Source organism: Scyliorhinus torazame, chromosome 2 (assembly GCF_047496885.1).
Source record: "Scyliorhinus torazame isolate Kashiwa2021f chromosome 2, sScyTor2.1, whole genome shotgun sequence".
NCBI classification, from domain to species: Eukaryota; Metazoa; Chordata; class Chondrichthyes; order Carcharhiniformes; family Scyliorhinidae; genus Scyliorhinus; species Scyliorhinus torazame.
In genome coordinates, this window is record NC_092708.1 from 216,276,988 (window position 1) to 216,302,888 (window position 25,901).

Consider the following 25,901-nt stretch of genomic DNA (forward strand, 5'->3'; position numbering starts at 1 on the left):
ACTTTGCATCGGTATTCACCGAGGAGAGGGACATGACAGATGTTGAGGTTAGGGATCGATGTTTGATTACTCTAGGTCAAGTCGGCATAAGGAGGGAGAATGTGTTGGGTATTCTAAAAGGCATTGAGGTGGACAAGTCCCCAGGTCCAGATGGGATCTATCCCAGGTTACTGAGGGAAGTGAGAGAGGAAATAGCTGGGGCCTTAACCGATATCTTTGCAGCATCCTTGAACACGGGTGAGGTACCGGAGGACTGGAGAATTGCTAATGTTGTCCCCTTGTTTAAGAAGGGTAGCAGGGATAATCCAGGTAATTATAGACCGGTGAGCCTGACGTCAGTGGTAGGGAAGCTGCTGGAGAAGATACTGAGGGATAGGATCTATTCCCATTTGGAAGAAAATGGGCTTATCAGTGATAGGCAACATGGTTTTGTGCAGGGAAGGTCATGTCTTACCAACTTAATAGAATACTTTGAGGAAGTGACAAAGTTGATTGATGAGGGAAGGGCTGTAGATGTCATATACATGGACTTCAGTAAGGCGTTTGATAAGGTTCCCCATGGTAGGCTGTTGGAGAAAGTGAAGTCTCATGGGGTCCAGGGTGTACTAGCTAGATGAATAAAGAACTGGCTGGGCAACAGGAGACAGAGTAGTAGTGGAAGGGAGTTTCTCAAAATGGAGAACTCTGACCAGTGGTGTTCCACAGAGATCTGTGCTGGGACCACTGTTGTTTGTGATACACATAAATGATCTGGAGGAAGGTATAGGTGGTCTGATCAAGTTTGCAGATGACACGAAGGTTGGTGGAGTAGCAGATAGTGAAAGGGGACTGTCAGAGAATACAGATAGATTGAAGAGTTGGGCGGAGAAATGGCAGATGGAGTTCAATCCGGGCAAATGCGAGGTGATACATTTTGGAAGATCCAATTCAAGAGCGAACTATACGGTAAATGAAAAAGCCCTGGGAAAAATTGATGTACAGCGAGATCTGGGTGTTCAGGTCCATTGCACCCTGAAGGTGGCTGCGCAGGTCGATAGAGTGGTCAAGAAGGCATATGGCATGCTTTCCTTCATCGGAAGGGGTATTGAGTACAAGAGTTGGCAGGTCATGTTACAGTTGTATAAGACTTTGGTTTGGCCACATTTGGAATACTGCGTACAGTTCTGGTCGCCACATTACCAAAAGGATGTGGATGCTTTGGAGAAGGTGCAGAGGAGGTTCACCAGGATGTTGCCTGGTATGGAGGGCACTAGCTATGAAGAGAGGTTTAGTAGATTAGGATTATTTTCATTAGAAAGACGGAGGTTGAGGGGGGACCTCATTGAGGTCTACAAAATCATGAGAGGTATAGACGGTGGATAGCAAGAAGCTTTTTCCCAGAGCGGGGGACTCAATTGCTAGGGGTCACGAGTTCAAGGTGAGGGGGGAAATGTTTCAGGGAGATATACGTGGAAAGTTCTTTACGCAGAGGGTGGTGGGTGCCTGTAACGCATTGCTGGCAAAGGTGGTAGAGGCGGGCACGATAGCGTCATTTAAGATTTATCTAGACAGATACATGAATGGGCAGGGAGCAGAGGGATATAGATCCTTAGAAAATAGGCGACAGTTTTAGATAGAGGATCTGGATCAGCGCAGGCTTGGAGGGCCGAAGGGCCTGTTCCTGTGCTGTAATTTTTCTTTGTTCTTTGTTCTACATAACTCCCCAACTTGATGAAGAATTTTATCTTATTATGGTCGCTCATCCCCAAGATGCCTCACACAACTAGATCAACAATTATTCCTTTCTCATTGCACAATACCCAGTCTAGTTTGGCCTGTTCTCCAGTTGGTTACTCAACGTATTGGTCCAGAAAACCATCCCGTATACACTTCAGGAATTCCTCCTCAGCATTGTTATTAATTTGATTTGACTAATCTATATGCAGACTAAAATCACCTATCATTAGATGTTCCTTTATTGCATGCATTTCTAATTTCCTGTTCAATACCATTCTATAAAACAAATGGCAGAACCATCAGGAACATAGAGACAAAGGAGATCTGGGCGTGCAGGTCCACAGATCCTTAAAAGTGGCAGCGCAGGTGGAAATGGTGGTAAAGAAAGCATATGGCATGCTTGTCTTCATAGGACGGGATAGTGAGTATAAAAGCTCGAAAATTGTGTTACAGTTATATCGAACATTGGTTAGGCCACATTTTAAATACTGTGTCCAATTCTGGTCATCAGATTGCCAGAAGGACATGGAGGCTTTGGAGAGAACACAGAAAAAGTTTACCAGAATGTTGCCTGGTATGGAGGGTATCAGCTATGAGGAGAGATTGAATAAACTGGGATTGTTCTCCCTAGAGAGACGGAGGCTGAGGGGCGACCTGATAGAAGTTTATAAAATTATTCGGGGTACAGATGGGGTGAACAATTGGAGGCTTTTCCCCAGGGCGGAATTGAAAATTACAAGGGGGCACAAGTTCAAGTTGTGGAGGGGACGTTTTTTTACACAGAGGGTGGTGGTGGCCTGGAATGCACTGCCAAGTGAGGTGGTTGAGGCAGATACATTAGCAATCGTTAAGACTTATCTGGACAGGAACATGAACAGACTGGGTATAGAAGGATACAGGCGGTTGGTCTAGATAGACCAACCTGTACCAGCCTCCCCGAACAGGCGCCGGAATGTGGCGACTAGGGGCTTTTCACAGTAACTTCATTGAAGCCTACTTGTGACAATAAGCAATTTTCATTTTCATTTTTTTTTTCATAGGACATGTGATCGGTGCAGACTTGAAGGGCCGAAGGGTCTGTTCCTGTGCTGTATTATTCTTTGTTCTATTCCCAACACCATCACAGTTGGGGGTCTATATATAACCCCCACTAACCGTTTTTGCCCCATAGTGTTTCTCAGCTCTACTCATACAAATTCCACATTATCAGAGCTCATTTCTTTCCTCACTGTTGCGTAAATTTCCTCTTTTTAGCCTGTCCTTCCTAAATACTGAATACCCTGGATGTTCAGTTCCCATCCCAGGTCGCCCGGCAACCATGCCTCTGTAATCCCAACTATATCATACCCGTTTATATCTATTTGCATTATTAATTCATCCACTTTATTGCGGTAGCTCAGTGTGTTAAGGCACAAAGCCTTCAGGCGTGGCTTTTTAACGTTCCTTGTCCCATTCCCTGCCATGACTTACCCCATAAAATTAAACCCTTTGGAAAATATTTAGAATCAAACAATATCAATTACTCTAGGGCCTTTCTTCCCTGGCCCTCGCTACTATAGAATGTAGTCCATACAAACTATAGACCACAAGATGTAGATCTTGTAAACCATAAGCGATAAAAGTAGTCATTCTTACCTGACAATACTCGCCCAATCACTTGATTCCACTTGCCCTGTGTTATGGGCCAGGGTATAGAAACTCCAAAGTGTATGAAGTTTACCTGACCTATAACTTTTATGTTGAATTTTGCTAGGATAAGGCAGCACGGTGGCGCAGTGCGTTAGCCCTGCTGCCTCACGGCGTCGAGGTCCCAGATTCGATCCCGGCTCTGGCTCACTGTCCGTGTGGAGTTTGAACATTCTCGCCGTGTTTGCGTGGGTTTCACCCCCACAACCCAAAAATGTGCAGGCTAGGTGGATTGTCCCCCCTAAATTGCCCCTTAATTGAAAAAAATGAATTGGGTACTCTAAATTTAAAAAAAAAAAACGAATTTGGCTGGGATAAGCATAAAAGCCTTCGCTGCAGGTGTGATTCATCAGACTTCCGAGACACTTTAATCCAAACAAGCTTTATACTCCGACTGTAGTTAGCATATATATATATTATATATATATATATATATATAAACACAGCAAGAATTTTTATCAATTAAAATAGGTACCACACAGCTACAGTAATCTTATGTTTAACATTTAATGAATTCCCCCTTAATTGTTCCAATTCAATAACAAAATCCAATAAACCAAAAAATAAACCTTTTAAGGGTGTGGCCCACCACACTGTATTCTCACTTGAATGGGACTGGTGCTTTCCCTTAAATTGTGATCCAATTCCAAACAGCAGATTCAAACACCTTCCGGAAAACAAGTTTATCTTTAAAATTAACAAGGCGGTTACCCAGTGTTGTTTTTACTGGAACAACTTTTAAAATGAAAACAGTGAGAAAAGGACAAAACACTTATTTTCTCTTTCTGGTAGCCCCAGCAGTCAAACTGAAACTGAACCCCCCCCCTCACCTCACATCCACAGCCCAGATCCACTCACAAAATGACATCACTGAAGCTATATAAGACAAAAACCTTTCTTAAAGGGACACTCATGTGACACCTGCATCACTATTGAATCCTGATGTCACCTCAGGAGCTCCAAACTCCAAATTAGCACTCCGTTCAGTCTCTCACTCTTTTTTTTCTCTACTGCTCTGCTCTCTAATCGTCTCTTACTTTTGCTTACTAAATTACCTTATTTCACTTTGACTTAATGTAACTTTACTTCCCTATTGCTAGTGTTGCTTACTGAAGTTCAAGGAGCTACTTTAAGGGCAGCACGGTAGTACAATAGTTAGCACTGGTGACTGACCGTATCAGGGACCTGGGTTCATTTCCGGCCTTGCGTCACTGTCTCTGTGGAGTTTGTACCCCCCTTTTCTGCATGGGTTTCCTCCGTGTGCTCCGGGCTCCTCCCACAGTCCATGCAAGTTAGGTGGATCAGACAGCTTATTGGTATCCAGGGATGTGCCGGTTGGGATACGGGATTAGGACAGGGTGGACATGGGTAGAGTGCTCATTTGAAGGGTCGGTGCAGAATCAATGGGTCAAATGTCCTCCTTCTGCGCTGTAGGATTCGATGATAGTTTATAAATGATCCATTTTTCTAGTTAAAGCTATTTAAACACCTAATAGCAGCATCTCACCAACCAATGAATTTTCTGTTTTCCTGTGCTGTGCTGTCACTCCTGGATTGTTTTTCAAACTCAGCCCCCTGTCCCAGTAGAGGTGTCCCTCGCAGGTCCAGCTGTCTCCACGGATCTGTTGTGCTTCACCAAGGATTTATACCCTTCATAAGGAATTGAATTTTTTTAAAAAAGGAAGGCAAAAGTAATTGCTTTTGGAACCATGAGAATATCCTGATGAAATTCTGTAGTTAAACGTCAGCTTATTTGTATGCTTCATTTTGTCTTCAAAAATGTTTTGTCAAAATTTAAAAATGTTTGTATTTTCTGAAAACAGTTCATGCAAATGTTTTCCCTTGTATATTTAGTTGAAAGGTCACGTCAGTCTCTGGTGAGCCCCTCCAGTAACATCCGCCGAACATCATCACTGGACACACTTGCAGCTCCTTACCTCACTGGTCAGTGGCCACGTGATGTTCACAGCCATTCTGCTCCTTGTGTGAGAGATAAAGCTACACAGGTATGTCAAGCTGAATTCATTTAAGCCTGTTTTGTTTGTACATGGTGTGCAGAAGCTGAGTAGGTTGTTTAGTGCCTCAAGCCATTTCTGCCACTAAGTTTGGCTATGGCTAATTTGTCCATTGACTCTATTTAGCTGTCTTTTCTCTATATGCATTGTGACACCTTTTTCTAAACAAAACATTGACTCAGCCTCAAATCCATTTGTGGGAGAGGGTTTAAGTCTGTTGATATTCTTTGCAGGGAGAAGGTGTGGTCTGGTTTTGTTTCTCAATGGTCAAGATCTAATTTCAAAATGCCCTCTTCAGAAAACTCCAATCATGAAATGATTCCTCTAATCATTCCATTAAATCCAATAATTTTTAAATATTTTGTTTAGATCATCCCTCATCTTTCTCAACTCAAGAAAATACAAGCTATGTTTATGCAACTTGTCATAATTATGACTCAGTATCTTTATTGAGCTATATGTACCTCCTCCAAGACCAAATTTATCTTCTGAGGTTTGATATGAGTATAGTGTTTCAAATTGGGTTGAAAGTGGCTCTCTGGAGCATCACTCTTTCTTTACAAAGGGTCAACATTGTAGCTGTTTTGATTACTTTTGTACCTGCGCACTAGCTTTGAGTAATTTGTGTACATGGATATGTTTTGCTCCTACTTCTCCCAGTCACTTGCCATGAAGCAAATGTTTCAATTTGCCTTTCTGTGATCCACAGTAGATGACTGGGGTGGCACGGTAGCACAGTGGTTAGCACTGTTGCTTCACAGCGCCAGGGACCCAGATTAGATTACCAGCCTTTTGATCCAGCAGAGGGCAGTAGAGCGCAGCTGCTGATTGGCTGTTGCGGGGGAAATTTGCATACGTCTGTGTGCTCACCCAACTTGAAGGTGTGCCTCAGCAAGAGACCCTAGCTGTTCAAGTGAAGACGAGCATCCAGCAGAGGGCAGTAGCATGCAGCTGCTGATTGGCTGTTGCGGGGGAAATTTGCATATGTCCGTGTGCTCACCCTAACTTGAAGGTTTGTGGAGGATCTGTTGTCAAATGACACTTAAACCCGAAACATTTCTTCAGTGTTTCCCTCCTTACCCCCTCCTCTAACCAAAAAAACAACAACCGCTGTAAAGATCAAGAGGAAAGCTTGAGGGCAGGTAGAAGTCGAAATAAGTTGAACAGTGACGTCACAGCCTGCAGGCAAGGGACTGGCTGGTGACTGGTAAGTAGTTTTTCTTTGATTTTCCCTCCGGTGTTATCGTGTGGGGCGCAGAGGTTGCTGAGTGAGTGCTTGCTGAGAAGGGGAGTGAATAACAGGTAAGCTCTTTTTCTTTTTTTATCTAGAGGGGATGGCAGGGAAGGTAGGGCAATGTTCCTCCTGCAAAATGTTTGAGGTGAGGGACGCCGTCAGTGTCCCTGCTGATTTCATCTGTGGGAAGTGCACCCATCTCCAGCTCCTCAGAAACCGCGTTAGGGAACTGGAGCTGGAGCTGGATGAACTTCGGATCATTCGGGAGGCAGAGTTGGTCATAGATAGAAGCTTCAGGGATGTAGTTACTCCGAAGAATAAAGATAGATGGGTGACGGTGAGAGGGGCTGGGAGGAAGCAGTCAATGCAGGGATGCCCTGTGGTCGTTCCCCTTAGTAACAAGTATACCACTTTGGATGGGGCGGGGGGGGAGGGGGGTCATCTTACCAGGGGTAAGCTATGGGGTACAGATCTCTGGCACAGAGTCTGTCCCTGTTGCTCAGAAGGGAAGGGGGGAGAGGAGTAGAGCATTAGTCATTGGAGACTCCATAGTTAGGGGGATAGATAGGAGACTCCGTGGGAACGAGAGAGACTCGTGGTTGGTGTGTTGCCTCCCAGGTGCCAGGGTGCGTGATGTCTCGGATCGTGTTTTCGGAATCCTTAAGGGGGAGGGGGAGCAGCCCCAAGTCGTGGTCCACATAGGTACCAACGACATAGGTAGGAAAAGGGATAGGGATGTAAGGCAGGAATTCGGGGAGCTAGGGTGGAAACTTAGATCTAGGACAAACAGAGTTATTATCTCTGGGTTGTTACCCGTGCCACCTGATAGCGAGACGAGGAATAGGGAGAGAGAGGAGTTGAACACGTGCCTACAGGGATGGTGCAGGAGGGAGGGTTTCAGATTTCTGGATAATTGGGGCTCATTCTGGGGTCGGTGGGACCTCTACAATCGGGATGATCTACACCTGGAACAGAGGGGTACCAATATCCTGGGGGGGTAAATTTGCTAATGCTCTTCGGTTTGGAACCATGAGAGCCAAACGAGTTTAGGGGCTTGGGAACCTGAATTGTAGCTCCAGTATACAGGAGGTTGAGAGTAGTGAGGTCATGAGTAAGGTTTCAAAGTTGTAGGAGTGTACCGGCAGGCAGGAAGGTGGTTTAAAGTGTGTCTACTTCAATGCCAGGAGCATCCGGAATAAGGTGGGTGAACTTGCGGCATTGGTTGGTACCTGGGACTTTGATGTTGTGGCCATTTCGGAGACATGGATAGAGCAGGGACAGGAATGGTTGTTGCAGGTGCCGGGGTTTAGATATTTCAGTAAACTCAGGGAAGGTGGTAAAAGAGGGGGAGGGGTGGCATTGTTAGTTAAGGACAGTATTACAGTGGCAGTAAGGACGTTTGATGAGGACTCGTCTACTGAGGTAGTATGGGCTGAGGTTAGAAACAGGAAAGGTGAGGTCACCCTGTTAGGGGTTTTCTTTATGCCTCTGAAAAGTTCCAGCGATGTAGAGGAAAGGATTGCAAAGATGATTCTGGATAGGAGCGAAAGCAACAGGGTTGTTGTTGTGGGGGACTTTAACTTTCCAAATATTGACTGGAAACGCTATAGTTCGAGTACTTTAGATGAGTCGGTTTTTGTCCAATGTGTGCAGGAGGTTTTCCTGACACAGTATGTAGATAGGCCAACGAGAGGCAAGGCCATATTGGATTTGGTACTGGGTAATGAACCAGGACAGGTGTTAGATTTGGAGGTAGGTGAGCACTTTGGTGATCGTGACCACAATTCGATTAAGTTTACTTTAATGATGGAAAGTGATGGGTATATACCGCAGGGCAAGAGTTATATCTGGGGGAAAGGCAATTATGATGTGTTGAGGCAAGACTTAGGATGCATCGGATGGAGAGGAAAACTGCAGGGGTTGGGCACAATGGAAATGTGGAACTTGTTCAAGGAACAGCTACTGCGTGTCCTTGATAAGTATGTACATGTCAGGCAGGGAGGAAGTGGTCGAGCAAGGGAACCGTGGTTTACTAAAGCAGTCGAAACACTTGTCAAGAGGAAGAAGGAGGCTTATGTAAAGATGAGACATGAAGGTTCAGTTAGGGCGCTCGAGAGTTACAAGTTAGCTAGGAAGGACCTAGAGAGCTAAGAAGAGCCAGGAGGGGACATGAGAAGTCTTTGGCAGGTAGGATCAAGGATAACCCTAAAGCCTTCATTAGATATGTCCGGAATAAACGAATGACTAGGGTAAGAGTAGGGCCAGTCAAGGACAGTAGTGGGAAGTTGTGCTTGGAGTCTGAGGAGATAGGAGAGGTGCTAAATGAATATTTTTCGTCAATATTCACACAGGAAAAAGACAATGTTGTCGAGGAGAATACTGAGAATCAGGCTACTAGACTAGAAGGGCTTGAGGTTCATAAGGAGGAGTGTTAGCAATTCTGGAAAGTGTGAAAATAGATAAGTTCCCTGGCCCAGATGGGATTCATCCCAGGATTCTCTGGGAAGCTAGGGAGGAGATTGCTGAGCCTTTGGCTTTGATCTTTCAGTCATCTTTGTCTACAGGAATAGTGCCAGAAGACTGGAGGATAGCAAATGTTGTCCCCTTGTTCAAGAAGGGTAGTAGAGACAACCCCGGTAACTATAGACCAGTGAGCCTTACTTCTGTTGTGGGCAAAATCTTGGAAAGGTTTATAAGAGATAGGATGTATAATCATCTGGAAAGGAATAATTTGATTAGAGATAGTCAACACGGTTTTGTGAAGGGTAGGTCGTGCCTCACAAACCTTCTTGAGTTCTTTGAGAAGGTGACCAAACAGGTGGATGAGGGTAAAGCAGTTGATGTGATGTATATGGATTTCATTAAAGCGTTTGATAAGGTTCCCCACGGTAGGCTACTGCAGAAAATACGGAGGCATGGGATTCAGGGTGATTTAGCAATTTGGATCAGAAATTGGCTAGCTGGAAGAAGACAAAGGGTGATGGTTGATGGGAAATGTTCAGACTGGAGTCCAGTTACTAGTGGTGTACCACAAGGATCTGTTTTGGGGCCACTGCTGTTTGTCATTTTTATAAATGACCTGGAGGAGGGCGTAGAAGGATGGGTGAGTAAATTTGCAGATGACACGAACGTCGGTGGAGTTGTGGACAGTGGGAAGGATGTTACAAGTTACAGAGGGACATAGATAAGCTGCAGCGTGGGCTGAGAGGTGGCAAATGGAGTTGAATGCAGAAAAGTGTGAGGTGATTCATTTTGAAAGGAATAACAGGAAGACCGAGTACTCGGTTAATGGTAAGATTCTTGGCAGTGTGGATGAGCAGAGAGATCTTGGTGTCCATGTACATAGATCCCTGAAAGTTGCCACCCAGGTTGAGAGGGTTGTTAAGAAGGCGTACGGTGTGTTAGCTTTTATTGGCAGAGGGATTGAGTTTCGGAGCCATGAGGTCATGTTGCAGCTATACAAAACTCTGGTGCGGCTGCATTTGGAGTATTGCGTGCAATTCTGGTCGCCGCATTGTAGGAAGGATGTGGAAGCATTGGAAAGGGTGCAGAGGAGATTTACCAGAATGTTGCCTGGTATGAAGGGAGGATCTTATGGGGAAAGGCTGAGGGACTTGAGGCTGTTTTCGTTCGAGAAGAAGGTTAAGAGGTGACTTAATTGAGGCATACAAGATGATCAGAGGATTGGATAGGGTGGACAGTGAGAGCCTTTTTCCTCGGATGGTAATGTCTAGCACGAGGGGACATAGCTTTAAATTGAGGGGAGCTAGATATAGGACAGATGTCAGAGGTAGGTTCTTTACTTGGAGAGTAGTAAGGGCGTGGAATGCCCTGCCTGCAACAGTAGTGGACTCGCCAACACTAAGGACATTGAAATGGTCATTGGATAGACATATGGACGATAAGGGAATAGTGTAGATGGCTTTAGAGTGGTTTCACAGGTCGGCGCAACATCGAGGGCCGAAGGGCCTGTACTGCGCTGTAATGTTCTATGTTCTCTGGGTCACTGTCTGTGTAGAGTCTGCACGTTCTCCCCGTGTCTGCGTGGGTTTCCTCCAGGTGCTCCAGTTTACTCTCAAGTTCTGAAAGACGTGCTTGTTAGGTGAGTTGGACATTCTGAATTCTCCCTCAGCATACCTGAATAGGTGCTGGAGTGTGGCGACGAGGGGATTTTCACAGCAACTTCATTGCAGCGTTAATGTAAGCTTACGTGTGAGACTAATAACGATTATTATTATTCATACTCCTCTACATTGAATTCATCAGCTGTAAGTTTTTCCCAGTCAGAGTGTATGTTCTGGAATGATCTTGAACTGCTTTGATCTTGAAATATCTTTGCATACAATTAGGAATAAAGGATATGGGAATGGTGCATGAAGGTGGAGTTCGAAGTGTTGAAGATGGGGGGCAGCACGGTGGCGCAGTGGTTAGTACTGCTGTCTCACGGTGCTGAGTTCTCGGTCTGATTCCGGCTCTGGGTCATTGTCCGTGTGGAGTATTGACATTCTCCTGTGTCTGCATGGGTCTCACTCCCACAACCCAAAGATGTGCAGGGTTGGTGGACTGGCCACTCTAAATTGCTCCTTAATTGGAAAATGAATTGGGCATTCTAAGTTTTTAAAAAAAGTGTTGAAGATCAGCCATGATCGTGTTGGCAGAGTAGGCTCGAATGATTAAATGGCCTTATTCCAGATCCTATTTGATGTTTTTATGCTCTTGTATGTGATGTCCTGAAATTACAAGCCTGTGCTGAGATATTTCTGATGTTCCTGTGATTTAAAAGTTGCCTCTTGAAACTCAAGGTGTAAAGTTGTCCTCTTTTGAAGCAGTCATGTATGCAATTTGTCAATATGAATTGGCTTGGCTGACTGCCTTGGTGTTTACTCAATTTAGTTGTTTGAAAACCCTTCCCATAATTTGTCTTTATGTTCTGTTTACATGCCAAAACCCCCCTCCACGTTGTTGGTCTTGTTAAATTTGCTGGTGCCATCTTGCCTTTTATTTGTAGTATACATGCCTCATCATTGTGTGGTTTCAAGCCTAGCACAAGCTCTTGAACGTGTAATATGGGCTGATAATGTATAGTATTGAAGGAGTGTTGCAATCCAACCCTTTAAATGTTAAACCCAAAACTTGTTGGACTACATTGGTACTTCAGTTAGATTTTGAAGACCTTGCGGCACAATGTAAGGAGTAGTAGAACGATTCTATGATGCCCTGGCCAAAGGTTCTACTTCATCTGAAAATGAGATCAATTCATTTATTACTTGTTGAAATATTGCTGCATCCCAATATGACCGTACGACCGATTATTTGTGTAACCTGTAAACTACTTGATCATTACCCCCTACGTTTATATCCAAATGATTAATATGAACCACAAATAGCAGGGAACCTGCTGTAGAACCCCCACTGGAAACCGCCTTCAAAAACAGCATTTGTTTCTTGCCACTGAGCCAATTTTGTATCCAGCTTGGTACATCCCCCTCAATCTCATGGGCTTTTGTTTTTTAACCGTCTGCCATGTGGGACCTTGTCAAAGGCCTTGCTAAAATCCATGCAGGCCACATCAACTGCACTATTCTCATCAATCCCCTTTTTTACTTCCATAAAAAATTCAATCAAATTAGGCACCACCCTCTAACAAATCCATGCTGACTGCTTTTGTTTAATTCTTGTCTTTCTAAGTGACCGTTTATCCTGCCCCTCAGAATTAATTGCAATAATTTGCCCACTACAGAGATCAGACTGACTGGTCTGTAATCGCTTGGTCCATTTTTGTTCCCTTTTTAAACAAGGATACAACATTAGATCTCCAACCCTCCAGCATCCCACCTGCATCCAGTGAGGATTGGAAAATGATGGTCAGATATCCCAATATTTCCTCCCTGGCTTCTCTTAACAGCCTGACGTACATTTTATCTGCCCTGGTGATTTATCCACTTTCAAGGATGCTAATCCCTCTACAATACTTGCTCTCCCTTTGTTAAGCACATCCAATTCTTTCCACTCCACCTTAACTATGCCTGCATTGTCCTCTTTTGCGAAAACCGGTGCAAAGTATTCATACCATACCCACATGTACAACCTCCACACACAAGGTAACCTTTTTGGTCATTTATGGGCCCTACTCTTTCCTTAGTTAACCTCTTACTCTTAATGTATTGATAAAACACCTTGAGTTCTCAATTTTGCTTGCCAATATTTTTCATAGCCTCTTTCGCTTTCTTAATCTCTTTTTTGATTTCACCCCTATTCTTTCTATACTCCGAGGCTTGTCTTTATTTTCACACAAGATGTTTCAATTAATAAAGTATTTAGTTACCTTTTTTAGGCAACTGACAAGTCAGGAATGTATACTTCACACCACTCGCCTTGTTGTATACTCTTAGACTTAAGCCCAGCCTGCCTGAATGGCTTCCAAACTACAGTAATGACTTTTGAATCCTTCCTGCTACACCATCCTTCAAGTCACGGCTTTACACAACTGATCTACTCGTCCCTATATTTTGTTGCGTGTTTACTGGTTGTAATACTGAGATTTCTACCCTCCACTCTTTCTGCCGTAATCTAATTACCAGCTATTGAAACTTAACTTGCAAGACTTTGAACCTAGTCTTTCCCATGTTGCTTGCCAAGTTAACTGCAACTTCCTGCCACTCACTCCTAATCAGTTTTGTTGTGTACTGTTGTACATGGAAGACAGCATCTCATGGGTCAGTCAGTTAAGATGGCAGAAAAGAATATCCATTTTAACTCCAACTCAATCTGTAAGTTTGCGGATGATACGACTGTGGTGGGCTGTATCTCAAACAATGACGAATCAGACAACCGGAGGGAGATAAATCACTTGGTTGCATGGTGTACGAAAACAGCCCCTCTCTAAATGTCGGAAAGACCAAGGAACTGATCATCGACTTCAGGAAGCGTAGCACGACCCCCCCCCCTTAAAAAGACCCTTCAGGCAGAAGGCACAGAAGTCTGAAGACCCGCACATCCAGACATAGGAACAGCTTCCTCCCCACAGCTACTAGACTCCTCACCGACGACTCCTCGGACTGATCTGTTCCCTGTAAGAGCACTATTTACGACGCCCTGTGCTTCTCTTGCTCATTTATTTGTTTGGCCCTTGTTCCGCACTGTAACCAATCACCGTTTGTCGATGTACCATTTGTCAATGTTCTCTATTGATTATTCTCTTTGTCTACTGTGTACACACTGTGTACGTTCCCTCGGCCGCCGAAAATTACTTTTCACTGTACTTCAGTACATGTGACAATAAATCCAATCATCCCTTTCATAGAATTCTGTACAAATATAATATTTCATTTGCACTTGAATTACCTGTCTTTCTGACACTTGCTTGTATTTTACAATAAGGATTTGCTAAATAATGTTAGAATTGTCACTCACGGGCGGCACGTGGCGCAGTGGTTAGCACTGGGACTACGGCGCCGAGGATTCGGGTTCGGCTCCCGGCCCTGGGTAGTTTGCACATTCTCCCTGTGTGCGTGGATTTCATCCCCACAACCCAAAGATGTGCCGGTTAGGTGGATTGGCCATGCTAAATTGCCCCTTAATTAGAAAAAATAATAATAATTGGGTACTCCTTAAATTTATATTTAAAAAAAATTGTCACTCGCTATCACCTTACTTCACTGTCCAATGTGCCTCAGTTTGTGGGGTGACCACTATTTGACATGCATTCCAGAAACGTTTCTCCATCCTGAATATTAGTGGAAATAATTTTCCTTGGGCTCAGAATTTTGCTGCTTGCTATAAGTCTTGTTTTTGGATAGCTTTTGAATTAAGACTGATCCATATCCTGCAGTACTGCATTTGATATCACATGATTTCCATCTCTGAGCTGGTCCCTTGTTAAAATGTGAAGAAGGATTGTAGAATACTTGGCAGCGCAAAGCCATTGTACATATTGAGGTGTATAAGAATTAAATTTCATATTTACCAACATGTGTCTTGATTTTTCTAACTGCCCATTATTTTCAAAAAGTGACAATCTCTTGTATGAAACTGCGTTCTTTCTTATTTTTGACAATTTTCTAATATTGGTATTTACCTCTACCATAAAATTGCTAAATCAATGGACTCAGTGCAGACTCAAAGTTTAATTAATTGTGTTCAGTGATCCACAGTGTTTTATTGAAAACACTCCGTGCATGCACCTGGGTGTAGATATGTCATGTATATACGCTGTTTAAATGAACTGGATGTTCTTTGTATCTTGAACATAATGTTTCTGGTTTAATTTTTAGGTAGCTTTGCCTGTGGCAATGTCATTAAGCACTCTCCTTTTTTAAGCTTGGTTTACTGAATGGAGCAGAGGCACTGCTAAGTTCCTCTTGTGTGTGCCTGCTTGACTCTGTTTAATCCAAGCTCAATGCTGTATCCATGCAGTATCAAGTTTATTCCAACGCAAGTGGCAGGATGAAGATTTGAGTCTGCCATGTCTATCATGTTGAATTCATAATTACAGCTTTGCCATCATAAGTGCTGAGTGGGGACGTGATGCTTCTGCAAGGAGGGAAGGAGATTCAGAATAACTGACCTGGACTGCTCGAGAATTGCTCTGCAATTGTGTCAAAAAGATAATTTGCTCCCTTTTCACCCATAGAATAGTTAAGCAAGTTACATTTAGTTGGAGGAAATTTTTCATCCAATACTGCCTGTTGGACAAATGATCTACTGATTGTAGCAACAATGGACGAGTCACTGGTACATGCACATTTTCTTTGCTGATTTGAAAGTTGCTATGATCAGTAATCAAAATCAGGATATTCTCTCCTATTGTTGGCTATTTTACAAACTGAGTTGTTAAATAATTTTCCATTAGCTGTGGAAACTCCTTCCCCTGTTTACCATTGTCCCAGACAATTTTTGGTAAATTTGAATGTTGTCACCTGCCACATTGGAATTAAACATCCAAACCAGATTAACTTCTTACCACCGTGCTTAAAGACATAGCTGACAAACTGCACTTCGCGTTGTTCCTCTCAGTATCTCATGTATGGCTGACAGACTATTACACTTGCCATTACTTTTCTAAGTACCTACTGTAAGGCAATAACATGTTTGACCTTGCTAATCTGCCCATCCATAATAGCCTTGGTAGGAGAGACCTTTCGAGATTTCCACCATCACCATCCAGTTAATTCACTCAACACTACAAGAAACTGTTGTGTATATTAAACCAGCCAGGGAAATGTGCCCTGACAACAGCTAGCTAAAGTGGTGAAGACCTCTGCTCCAGAACTAGCCACCCGCTCGGCTAAACTTGTTCCAGTACCGACACAATGCGAGCATCTATGTCAGGAATGTTGTAACATTTTTAAAAATGGGACAATCCAATCTGTCCAATTGAAATGAAAGGTTAAGAGAAGAAGCTTGTCGACAGAGTCTGAGGCCTATCGGGTCCGCTCTGTCCACTCCACTGACGGCCAAGGTGCTGTGGTTCAGTGATCCCAGATCCATGTGGCGACAAATGAAAGCACACTCCAGTAACTGAGTCTTTGTGCAGTAGTTACTGCATCTTTGTTATTTTCCCCTGTTAGAGTTTCATCGAATCCAGTGGTGGTCATCTCCCTGAGAATTTGGATGTGGTTTAGGCAGCATTTCGAGCTCATTTCTCTGCCTTTGTAATAATCACCGTTTTCCACCAGCTGATTTGGACTCTACATTTAAATTCTGGGAGGGGAAAGGGGTTGGAGAAATTTGGGGACCTGTTCATGGAAGGGAGGTTTGCTGGTTGCTAGCTGAAAAGTTCCAACCACCCAGTTCCAGTCATTTCAAGTATTTTCGAATTGGTGATTTTTCACGTCAAGCTTTTTCCTCCTTTCCATTGGCGCAATCCTCTTCCCCGTTGAAGAACATTCTGTCTCTGGTTATGCCTGACCCAGACCTACATGGCCATATCCTTTCAACGGATTCTGTTCTGTTGAGTATTGTGAGGATGAAATGGATTGGGCCACGGTCTTTTTTTTTTAAAATGGTTTTTATTTTTATACAAAACAAAGATGAAAGTGAACATACACAGAAACTATATACATTGGTTACCATTCACTATGTATATCGGTTACAATTCATATTTCTCTACAGGTGCCTAACTTTGACTTGGCCCCCTGATCCCAACTTCCCTTTTCTTCTTGCCCCCTCTCCCCTTGCTGTCTGGCATGCCGCCTTTGTTTGTTGCATCACCCAACCGGGACCTGTTGGGGTAGTGCGGCGCTACGTCTGCCTTTTTTGTGCAGGGTATGGTTGGGTTCTGTGCTTCTTTTTCCCTCCCGATTGACAGCCGAGCAGAATTATTCGGCGGATGTTTAGGGAGGTAAAGGCTAGGGCGTCGGCCCTCTTCGTCATAAAGAGTTCTGGCTGTTCTGATACCCCAAAGATTGCCACTTTTGGGCATGGCTCCACCCTCATCCCCACAACCTTGGACATCGCCTCGAAGAAGGTTGTCCAGAACCTGTCAAGCCTGGGGCAAGACCAGACCATGTGGGCGTGGTTGACCGGGCCTCCTGGCACCATTTCACATTTGCCCTCCACCTCCGGGAAGAGCCTACTCATTTGGGTTCTGGTTAAGTGTGCTCTGTGTACCACTTTCAGCTGCATTAGGCTTAGCTTTGTGGAGATGGTGTTGACTGTGTGCAGTGCTTCGCTCCAGAATCCCCACCAATTTCATACCCAAGGTCTTTCTCCCATTTTTGTCTTGTCTCGTCCAGTGGAGAGCATGCTTTTCCCAGTAGTCGCCCATACAGGTTTCCGCAATTTCCCCTCCCTAGGATGTCTGCTCCTAATAGATTCTTTTTTTTTTGTTGTTCCTTTATCAGAGTTACAAAGCCAGAGCCTGGAGATTGGACAGAGGCAAACCCCTAATCCAGCTCCTTGCCTGCTCCAAAAACCAATTCAAATTGAATCCGATTCCTGGTCCCCAGAAGAGAGACATGTCAGATCTAGGCATTATACCTGACCTCACGCTCATCTTAGCCAAAAGGCTAAGAAGCGATTCCAGGAGGTTCTCTAATAGCGATTGTTGCAGTGGTCGTGGGCAAGTCTTTGTTTCCCTACGTAGGAAGTTTGAACCTGCATGCATCTTAATTTGTTTCCTCTGGTCAGTTGGAACTTTGTCTGTACCTCTAGTTTTGCCAGCCTGCTGTCTGTAGAGATCTCTGACTGTCAATTCCTGCCCATCCTGTCTCCACCTTTTGAAGGTGGCATCCATGTTGCTGGCTCAAACCTGTGGTTGTTGCAGATGGGGGCCTTAATGGACATCTCGGTTAGACCGAAGTGCTGTCGTAGTTGATTCCACGACTGTAGTGTTGGGAGCACCACTGGGCTCGTTGAATGTCTCGTGGGTGGGGATGGGAATGCTGCCATGGCCAGGGTCTGGAGAGATGTCTCCGTTCAGGAGTTCTCCTCCATTCTTACCGTTCGGCCTCTGGTTCCTTTGTCCATCCCTTTACTCTTTCCACTGTTGCTGGCCAGTGATAATATTGCAGGTTACCACGCTTCTCGTTCTTTGCAGGGCTTTTAAAAAAATCTTTGGGTTCTCTTCTCTTCTCTTCTCTCTCTCTCTCTCTCTCTCTCTCTCTCTCTCTCTCTCTCTCTCTCTCTCTCTCTCTCTCTCTCTCTCTCTCTCTCTTCCCCCCCCCCCCCCCCCCCCCCCCCCACCATGATCAATTTTTCCACTGTGTTGCAGAAGACCTTGGGATGTAGATGGGTACGGATCTGAATAGGAAGAGGAACCTGGGCAGTATGTTCATCTTGATCATCTGCACCCTCTCTGCCAGGGAGAGTGGGTGTGTGTCCCACCTCCTACAGGTCCTTTTTTTTTTTTTATTTCCTTCACCAGACTGATCAGTTGTGGACCCTTGTCCAGTCATGGGCAATTTGGATTCCCAGGTAGTGGAATTTGTTTTGGGCCTATTTCAATGGCAGTCCCTCCAGCTCTGCCCCTCTTTTCCCTGGGTTCACCGGGAAGATCTCACTTTGGCTCAGGTTGAGTTAGTAGCCCGAGATGGTTCCAAACTCTTTCAGGAGCTTCATGATTCCTTCCATACTGTTTCGTGCATCTGCAACGTAGAGGAGCAGGTCACCTGCATAGACCGAGACTCTGTGCTCTCTGAAACCCCTTCCAATTCTTTGCTCGCTCGTGATTCAATTGTGGGCCAACAGGTGTGGGGACTTTATAGAAATCCAGAAATCCGTCTGGTCCTGGCACCTTCCCGCCTTCATGGAGTTGATGCTGTCCGTGACTTCTCCCTGTTCTAGTGGTGCTTTCTATCCTCCCTGACAACTGGCATGTCCAGTCCATTGAGGAACTGTTTAATCCCCAAGTCCCCTTCGGGGGGCTTGGAGGTGTACAGCCCCCGGTTGAAGGCCTCAAATGCTTTGTTGACCTTTTCTGCCTTTGCTGTCTCTAATCTGTGCTATTTCCCTTGTGGCTGCCTACTTCCTCAGCTGGTGAGCCAGCAGGTGGCTGGTTTTGCCTCTGGATATTCTCTCACAGAAAGCCTTGTCGGCCCGAAGAGTTGTGTTGAACCGTGGAGCGTGGTAGGAGATCCTCCCCCAAAATGATAAGTCGATGTCGGGGATTTCCGCCATGGTCTTCTTCATAAACTCCGTGTCGTCCCAGTTGGGAGCATAGATGTTCACCAGGACCACCGGTGCCCCATCCAGGACATCGCTGACCATGATGTACCGTCCCCCTGGGTCCGTAGCCGTCCTCGTCGCAGTAAACATTGACCTCTTATTTAACAGTATTCTTGCTCTCTCCTGGGTTTCCCTTTGTTAGGAGCCACCCAAAGTGGCTGTTTACAGTGCCTATGTGTTTCAAGTCGCCACGGCATGTTGCAGCCAGCCTAATGCCTTTACCATCCTTGTACCTGTTCTCTTCCCCACCCTTTTCTGATGCTGTCCCCCTCCCAATTGGTGTTCTGTAACCCCCCCCCCCACCTGTTGCCAGGAGCTCTCTCCATTGCTTTCACTCCTACCTCCTGGTGCTAGCTTTCGCGCTAGTGTGGTGGCCCCCTTCCTGGAGATGGCCATGTGTCAACCCTCGCTATCTGGTTTCCCCTCCTGCCACCCTCCTCGCCTCGCCCCTTCCTTCCTATGCTTTAGTTCCCGCATTCGGAGCATGGCAGTGCGGTCCTGCGCAAAGTGTCTCTCAGTTTGATTACAGTCCCTTTGGGTGATCCTCTCACTGCTGTCTTTGCTGCTGTTTTCCTTGCTTGTTTTCCTGGATAAATTTTTTCCGCGTCCGCAGGGCTAGTGAAGAAAAGCTCCCTGCCCTGGAATGTGACCTTTGCTTTTGTACAGGGCAATCTTCGCCCTGTTGATCTCTGCCCGGCACTTGGTCAGGTCTGTCCCAACGTCCTGATAAATCCTGATTGGGTGCTCTTCCCAATTGCAGGTCCTTGTCTGCCTGTCCCAGCGTAGGATTCTTTCCCGGTCCTGGTACCGGTGCACCTTGGAAATTATCGCCCCACTGCTCTCCGGCCCTGGGTTTCGGCCGGAGTGACTGGTGGGCTCTATCTATTTCTGGCGGGTTGGGGAGGCTGTCCCTCCCAACCAGGTTTCCCAGAATCTGGGCCATGTAGTCCGTGGGGGTCCCTGCCTTCGATCCTTTCCAGCAGGCCCACTATTAAAGTTTTGGTGCTGTGACCGGTTCTGGTCCTCTACTTTCCCCTTCAGACTCCCCTGTGTCATGACCAACCTCACTATTTCCGTCTCCAGGGCAGCGATCCGGTCGCTCTGGCATGTTGAAGCTTCTTTTGAGTTATTTAATGGTGTTCCCTGGGTTCCAGTCGCCACTCTACCTTATCCAGGGCCACCTGCATGATTGCAAGGCCTCCTTGCCAGCCACCATTATCACCACTTCCCTGTGTTCTTGGTTCCCTGGAGAAGAACTTCTTCCATCTGCCCTATAGTGAGGGGGGGGGGGTCGTACTGTGTGCGGTTTGCTGGTCCTTCTCTTTCTCGTGTGGCCGGCGGTTCATTGTCTCGTGCACCTGCCGTCTCGACCATTTGTTTCTCCTGGTATCTTCAGTTTCTTGTCTCCTTACGTGCTCTGGAGTTACTGTTGTTTGGCATCCTCTCTTGTGCTATTGTTTGTCAGGGTGAGGGAATACTTTTCCCCCCCCCCTGTTTTAGCAGGCTTTTTGGGTAAAAGAGCCTAATTTCAGGTTCGTAGGAGGAGAGCCACCCTATGTGTCACCAGAAGCTCTGGTTCTGGTCTTAATGGTGGGGTGTGGAGTAGGGCATTTCACAGGATCAACTCCATGTCTTCCATGTGCTCAGCTGAGTCTGATTTCAAGGTTTTGCATAGGTTGCACTTGACCAGGGCTAGGATGAATGTTTTTCCCCCTAGGGTTTATGATAAGTGTGAGCTTTGCTCTTTTGGGGCTGGCTAACCATACACGTGTTCTGGCCCTGTTCCAAGTTGATGGGCTTTTGGGGCCTCTTTCTTTCACACCATGGAAACAATACTCTGTGTAGACTTGGATCCATGCCTGCTGGTGGCCATATTTGGGGTGTTAGATTTACCAGTTGCTCAGTTTACGGTGAAGGCAAATGTCCCCTCTCCTCTCCTTTGCCTCGTTGATAGCCCAAAGATGAATTCTGCTTGGGTGGAGTTCTCCTGCACCACCATGGCTCTCAGCTTGGCTGGGTGGTCTCAGTTCATTTCTGCATTTGGAGAAGGTCAGGTTCACCATTGGGGTCGGTGGAGAGGTTCTACCTAAGATGGCAACCATTAATTTCCTTTTTCAAGGAGCTAGTTACCGTCGACTGTTCGGGGGTTCAGGATAGTTTTCGTGTTAGTCAATTAGGTGATGTATCTGTTTTTACGGTTTTGTTTTCTTTTTAAAAATGTTTCTAATTAAGGGGCATGGCCAATCCACCTACCCTGCACATTTATTTTGGGTTATGGGGGGGGGGGGGGGGGGGGGGGGGGGGGAGGGGGAGAGAGGGAGAGAGGGAGAGGGAGAGGGAGAGGGAGAGAGAGAGAGACCTAGGCGGGCACGGGGAGAATGTGCAACCTCCACACACACTGACCCAGAGCCGGGGTCGAACCTGGATCCTCGGCGCCGTGAGGCAGCAGTGCTAACCACCGCCACCCTGCCGCCCCCTTCTGTTTTCTTTACTATTGTTTGTATCTGTATGATTGTTTTGAGTTGTTTTGATTAATAGAAACATTTTTAAGTAAACATATTTTTTAACAATAAATCCAACCTGTCCATTTACACGTCCATCAGCTTGCACTCTTACCAGCAAAGTGCTGGAAGAATTGCTTAACAGTGCTCTCAAGTAGCACTTATAAACTGGCCAACAATACTCTGTCTGGGTTCCTCCAGAACTGCTTGTCTCCAGACTTCATATCTAGTCTTTGTTCTAACATGGATGAGGGCTGAATTCCAGAGGTGAAATGAATGATTGATCATGATATCAAGGCACTATTTGAGTGTGGCACCAGTAATCATAGAGGATGTGAAAAGAGATTAGGGAAAAATACTTAATTGGTTGTCGATATACCTAGGACAAGGGAAGATAGTTATGGTCTTTGAAGACCAATTATCTCAATCCCAGTGCATTGCTGCAGGAGTTTTCAGGGAGTGAGTTGGGCCCATTTGTCTTCATTTGTTTCATCAATGACCTTCCCTTCTTCCTGCTTGTTGCTTCAACTCCATTTGCAATTCCTACTATTGGAGCAGTTTGTGTGCATGCTCCAAGACCAGGATGCCATACAGTCATGAGCCGATTTGTGGTAAGTAACATCTACGTGGAAATCTCGGGTGTTCAGCTCCAACAAGAGTGATTCTGATCACCAGCGGCGAACCTCGGGCGACACAGTGGTTACCACTGTTGCTTCACAGCTCTGGGTTCCCATGTTTGATTCCTGGCTTGGGTCGCTGTCTTTGCAGAGTCTGCACGTTCTCCCCGTGTCTGCGTGGGTTTCCTCCGGGTGTTCCGGTTTCCTCCCACAGTCCAAAGATGTGCAGGTTAGGTGGATTGACCATGTTAAATTGCCCTTGGTGTCCAAAAAGGATAGATGGGGCTACTGGGTTACGGGGATAAGGTGGAGGTGTAGGCTTAAATAGGGTGCTCTTCCGAGGGCCGGTGCAGACTCGAAGGGGCGAATGGCCTCCTTCTGCACTGTAAATTCTATGACCTCCCCATGATATTCCCTGCTGTTACCAATCTCCCCACCAACATCCTGAGCGTTACCATTGATCACAAAAATGATCCAGCCTTCTAATTGCTATAGTCACGAGCAAGTCAGAGGCTTGGGTTTTCTGTAATGAGTGGTTCCTCTCTCGACTTCCAAAATTTCTCCACAACCTACAGGGGATAGATTGAATGCAGTCCATTTATTTAGATAGGTTCAGCTGAATGCAATCAAGGGCTGAGCATCCCAACTCCATAATTGATGTACATTGACTGTAGTGTGTATGAAGATCCTATTGATCCAATTGGTCATACATCACTTCAGCATCTCTGGTCAAAATCCTTCATCTCTCTACCTAATGGTATTGTGGGAGCACCTTTATACTTTTAGGAACGGCACAAAAGTAAAGTTGAAAGGGACAAAATATGTACATTTAGTTCGTGACAGTATTGATGCAATGAGTATCATGCCTTGATATGAAAAATACTTGACTGTTTGAACTATGTATGTCAACCTACAATTATGTTTTGGTGGTGTCATTGAAAGAGAAGAGCCTACAATCACTTCCACATGTTTTAAAATCTTCATATGCTGATTCTATTCCATTGAGTATCCCGATGTTTGTGGGTGCAACTTTTGGACATGAAGAGGGGATGTAAGAGATGGTGGGAAGAGCCCATCTATAGTTGTGCTTCAGTTTGTTTTTCTGGTGGAGTATGTTGCATATCGGTGTTAATTTTTTATTTCAGCATTTGTCCATATGATTCTGAATTCATATGCACATCTTTAATCATGGTCAGTTTTAGCAAAACCTCCATGGTCATTGTTGGAGGATTGAAATTAATTATTTAATAATGTAAATAGCTGGGAAAGGTTTGGAGAGGGAAGAATACTGACAAACAAATTTGCACCTTTCAGTTTCATTTTCCCTGTCAGAGAAGATCTATTAGTTCCACTTAATTTCTTCTCCATTTAGCCTTCATTCCATTAGGTTACCATTGTAAAATCATACATGTCTGCCTGAATCCTACTTGAAACTGACTGTTGGGTTGTTGCCGCAGATATCTTGTGGAGCCAAATCTCCTGTGATTCTATTTTCATTAATTACAGATGCTATCCTGATTACTCTTAAGAACCAGGTGGAGGTCAGAGTTCCCCATGTGGGTTCAGAGCACATGCAACTAAGAAGTATTTCGCCATATTTACAAATTCTGAATCTGTCACTAGCACTTTCATGGCTTTTCTCGTGACGGAGCATATGTTTGTATCTGTCTTTCAGATAAAGTGGTAAAACTCCTGGTGTGGGCATAAAGGATGCCGTGCAATTATTTTGAAGAGGAGCAGACTAGAGTTCTTCCTCGTGTCTTCCCCAGTTCTTGTTACTATTTCATTTGTGTGCACATTGGCTGTGTACTTCCTATGCTGCAATGCAGCTACACTTCAGAAGTACTTAATTGGCCATAGCCATTTGGGATGTCTGAGATCATGAGGCACTGGCGGGTAGCCTTTAAATTGCACAATTACATGATTCAATCTTGTTGGATAAACGTACTGAGCCATGAGGACTACTGAAGACTTTGCAGCTATATTACCATGTTTCTTTGCAGATTGCTGAATTTAATTGCAGCTGGCTGTGATTGGTGAGCAGTTTGAAACTTTAGGACTATACTATGTGTAAGGACAACGCTGATAATGAATGACTAGCTATAGAAAGATACTAAAGTATGTGTGCTTCTCAAATGATTGTGGATGTGTCAGGGAAATTGATTCTATGCTAACTGTGCAATGTTATTAATTTAAATAGTTTTAACAACAGATCCCTGAAGTCATTAGCTCACTGGTTTAGCTTCCTTGCATGATTAATGCTTTGCGAATCTACATTTATATAGAATGTTCATGTTGCATTCTTGAAATTTGAATAGGTCCATTTTACTTCTGCGACATTGATATTTAAAAATGCAACCCAGTAGGGAATGGATTTCAAGATGTCTTATGTGAAGCAACGTTTTGTTTGGAATGCTGTCGTTAGACCAGCTGTTGTGACAAATTGTTAATTTTGCTTTAATTTTACAACTTGCTCTCTGAAAAGAAAAAGATGTCTGAAACAGTACAAAACCAACTCAGCAAGAATTGTAGGGAAGATGAGTGTCATCCAATCTTATTTTGCCATAGTCTAAACTAGCACAGACTTGTACATTGCAAAGGATATATATCAAGCTGTCTTGATTTAATTTTGAAAGCTGTATAATGTTTTTCAATACCTCAGCATTTTCTAATATTCTAATACTCTGTGATAGTGATCCCAAGAAAACCTCTTTGTGAGAGTCAAATCAGAGTAATCATATTTTCTAAAAATTACTGGAGCAGGCAGTTTTAATTAGTTAATTTCTGTTGAAAACATTTTCACTGCAGTAATTCACTAAAACACTGGAGCAAAAGGGGTAGTTCCATGGGCTTGTCTGTTCCATATATACCAAGTTAATTTCTCCCAAGATATTGTGATTTTGGTTGAGGAGTTCCAATAATGTTCATTCTAGCCTGAGGGACCCCATGCTAGTTGAACTGGTTAATGCCCCAATTGCAGCGCCCGTTTCCTTCCAATCATCAATGGGGAAGACTGTGGGGAAAATGACCCTGTTTTAAAAAAAAAATAAATGTAGCTTCAAACAAAACATGAGCTTCACTCTCACTCTGATCTGTTACCAGCGAAAATTTATCAATTGTCACCTACTCACTGGGAAAAGCCATTAGAATATTGGCAATGAAAATTCAAATTACGCCCCATTTCCAGTTGTCTGTACAGGACTCAAAATGATCCGTGCCTAAAGGGGTCCTGTTAATGTATTGCCGTTCCAGCTTCCAAAGTGATTTAAATAATTTCTAACTTGTATTTTGAAGAGCAAATCTGGTTTTGCATGCATTTTCAACATTTTCTGCATTTGCAGTGGAAAAACTTGCCATTAAGACTGCAGTTACTTAATTCCTTGACTTTCTTTCCCTGTATCTTTCACATCCTTCTCCAGTTTCTCTCAGATCTTCCTTCATGGGGTGGCACAGTGGCACAGTGGTT

At 44.6% G+C, this 25,901-nt stretch overlaps 1 protein-coding gene across 4 annotated transcripts in view; it reads left to right on the forward strand.

The window, feature by feature from the left end:
• The window catches only part of fam117ba (family with sequence similarity 117 member Ba), a 395,823-nt gene that overhangs the window by 115,356 nt on the left and 254,566 nt on the right, over positions 1-25,901 (forward strand). For all 4 annotated transcript variants that reach the window (XM_072483758.1, XM_072483743.1, XM_072483736.1 and 1 more), the window contains exon 2: positions 5,257-5,408. In XM_072483758.1, the coding sequence (XP_072339859.1) occupies positions 5,257-5,408 (152 nt within the window). The remainder of the gene's footprint in view (positions 1-5,256; positions 5,409-25,901) is intronic.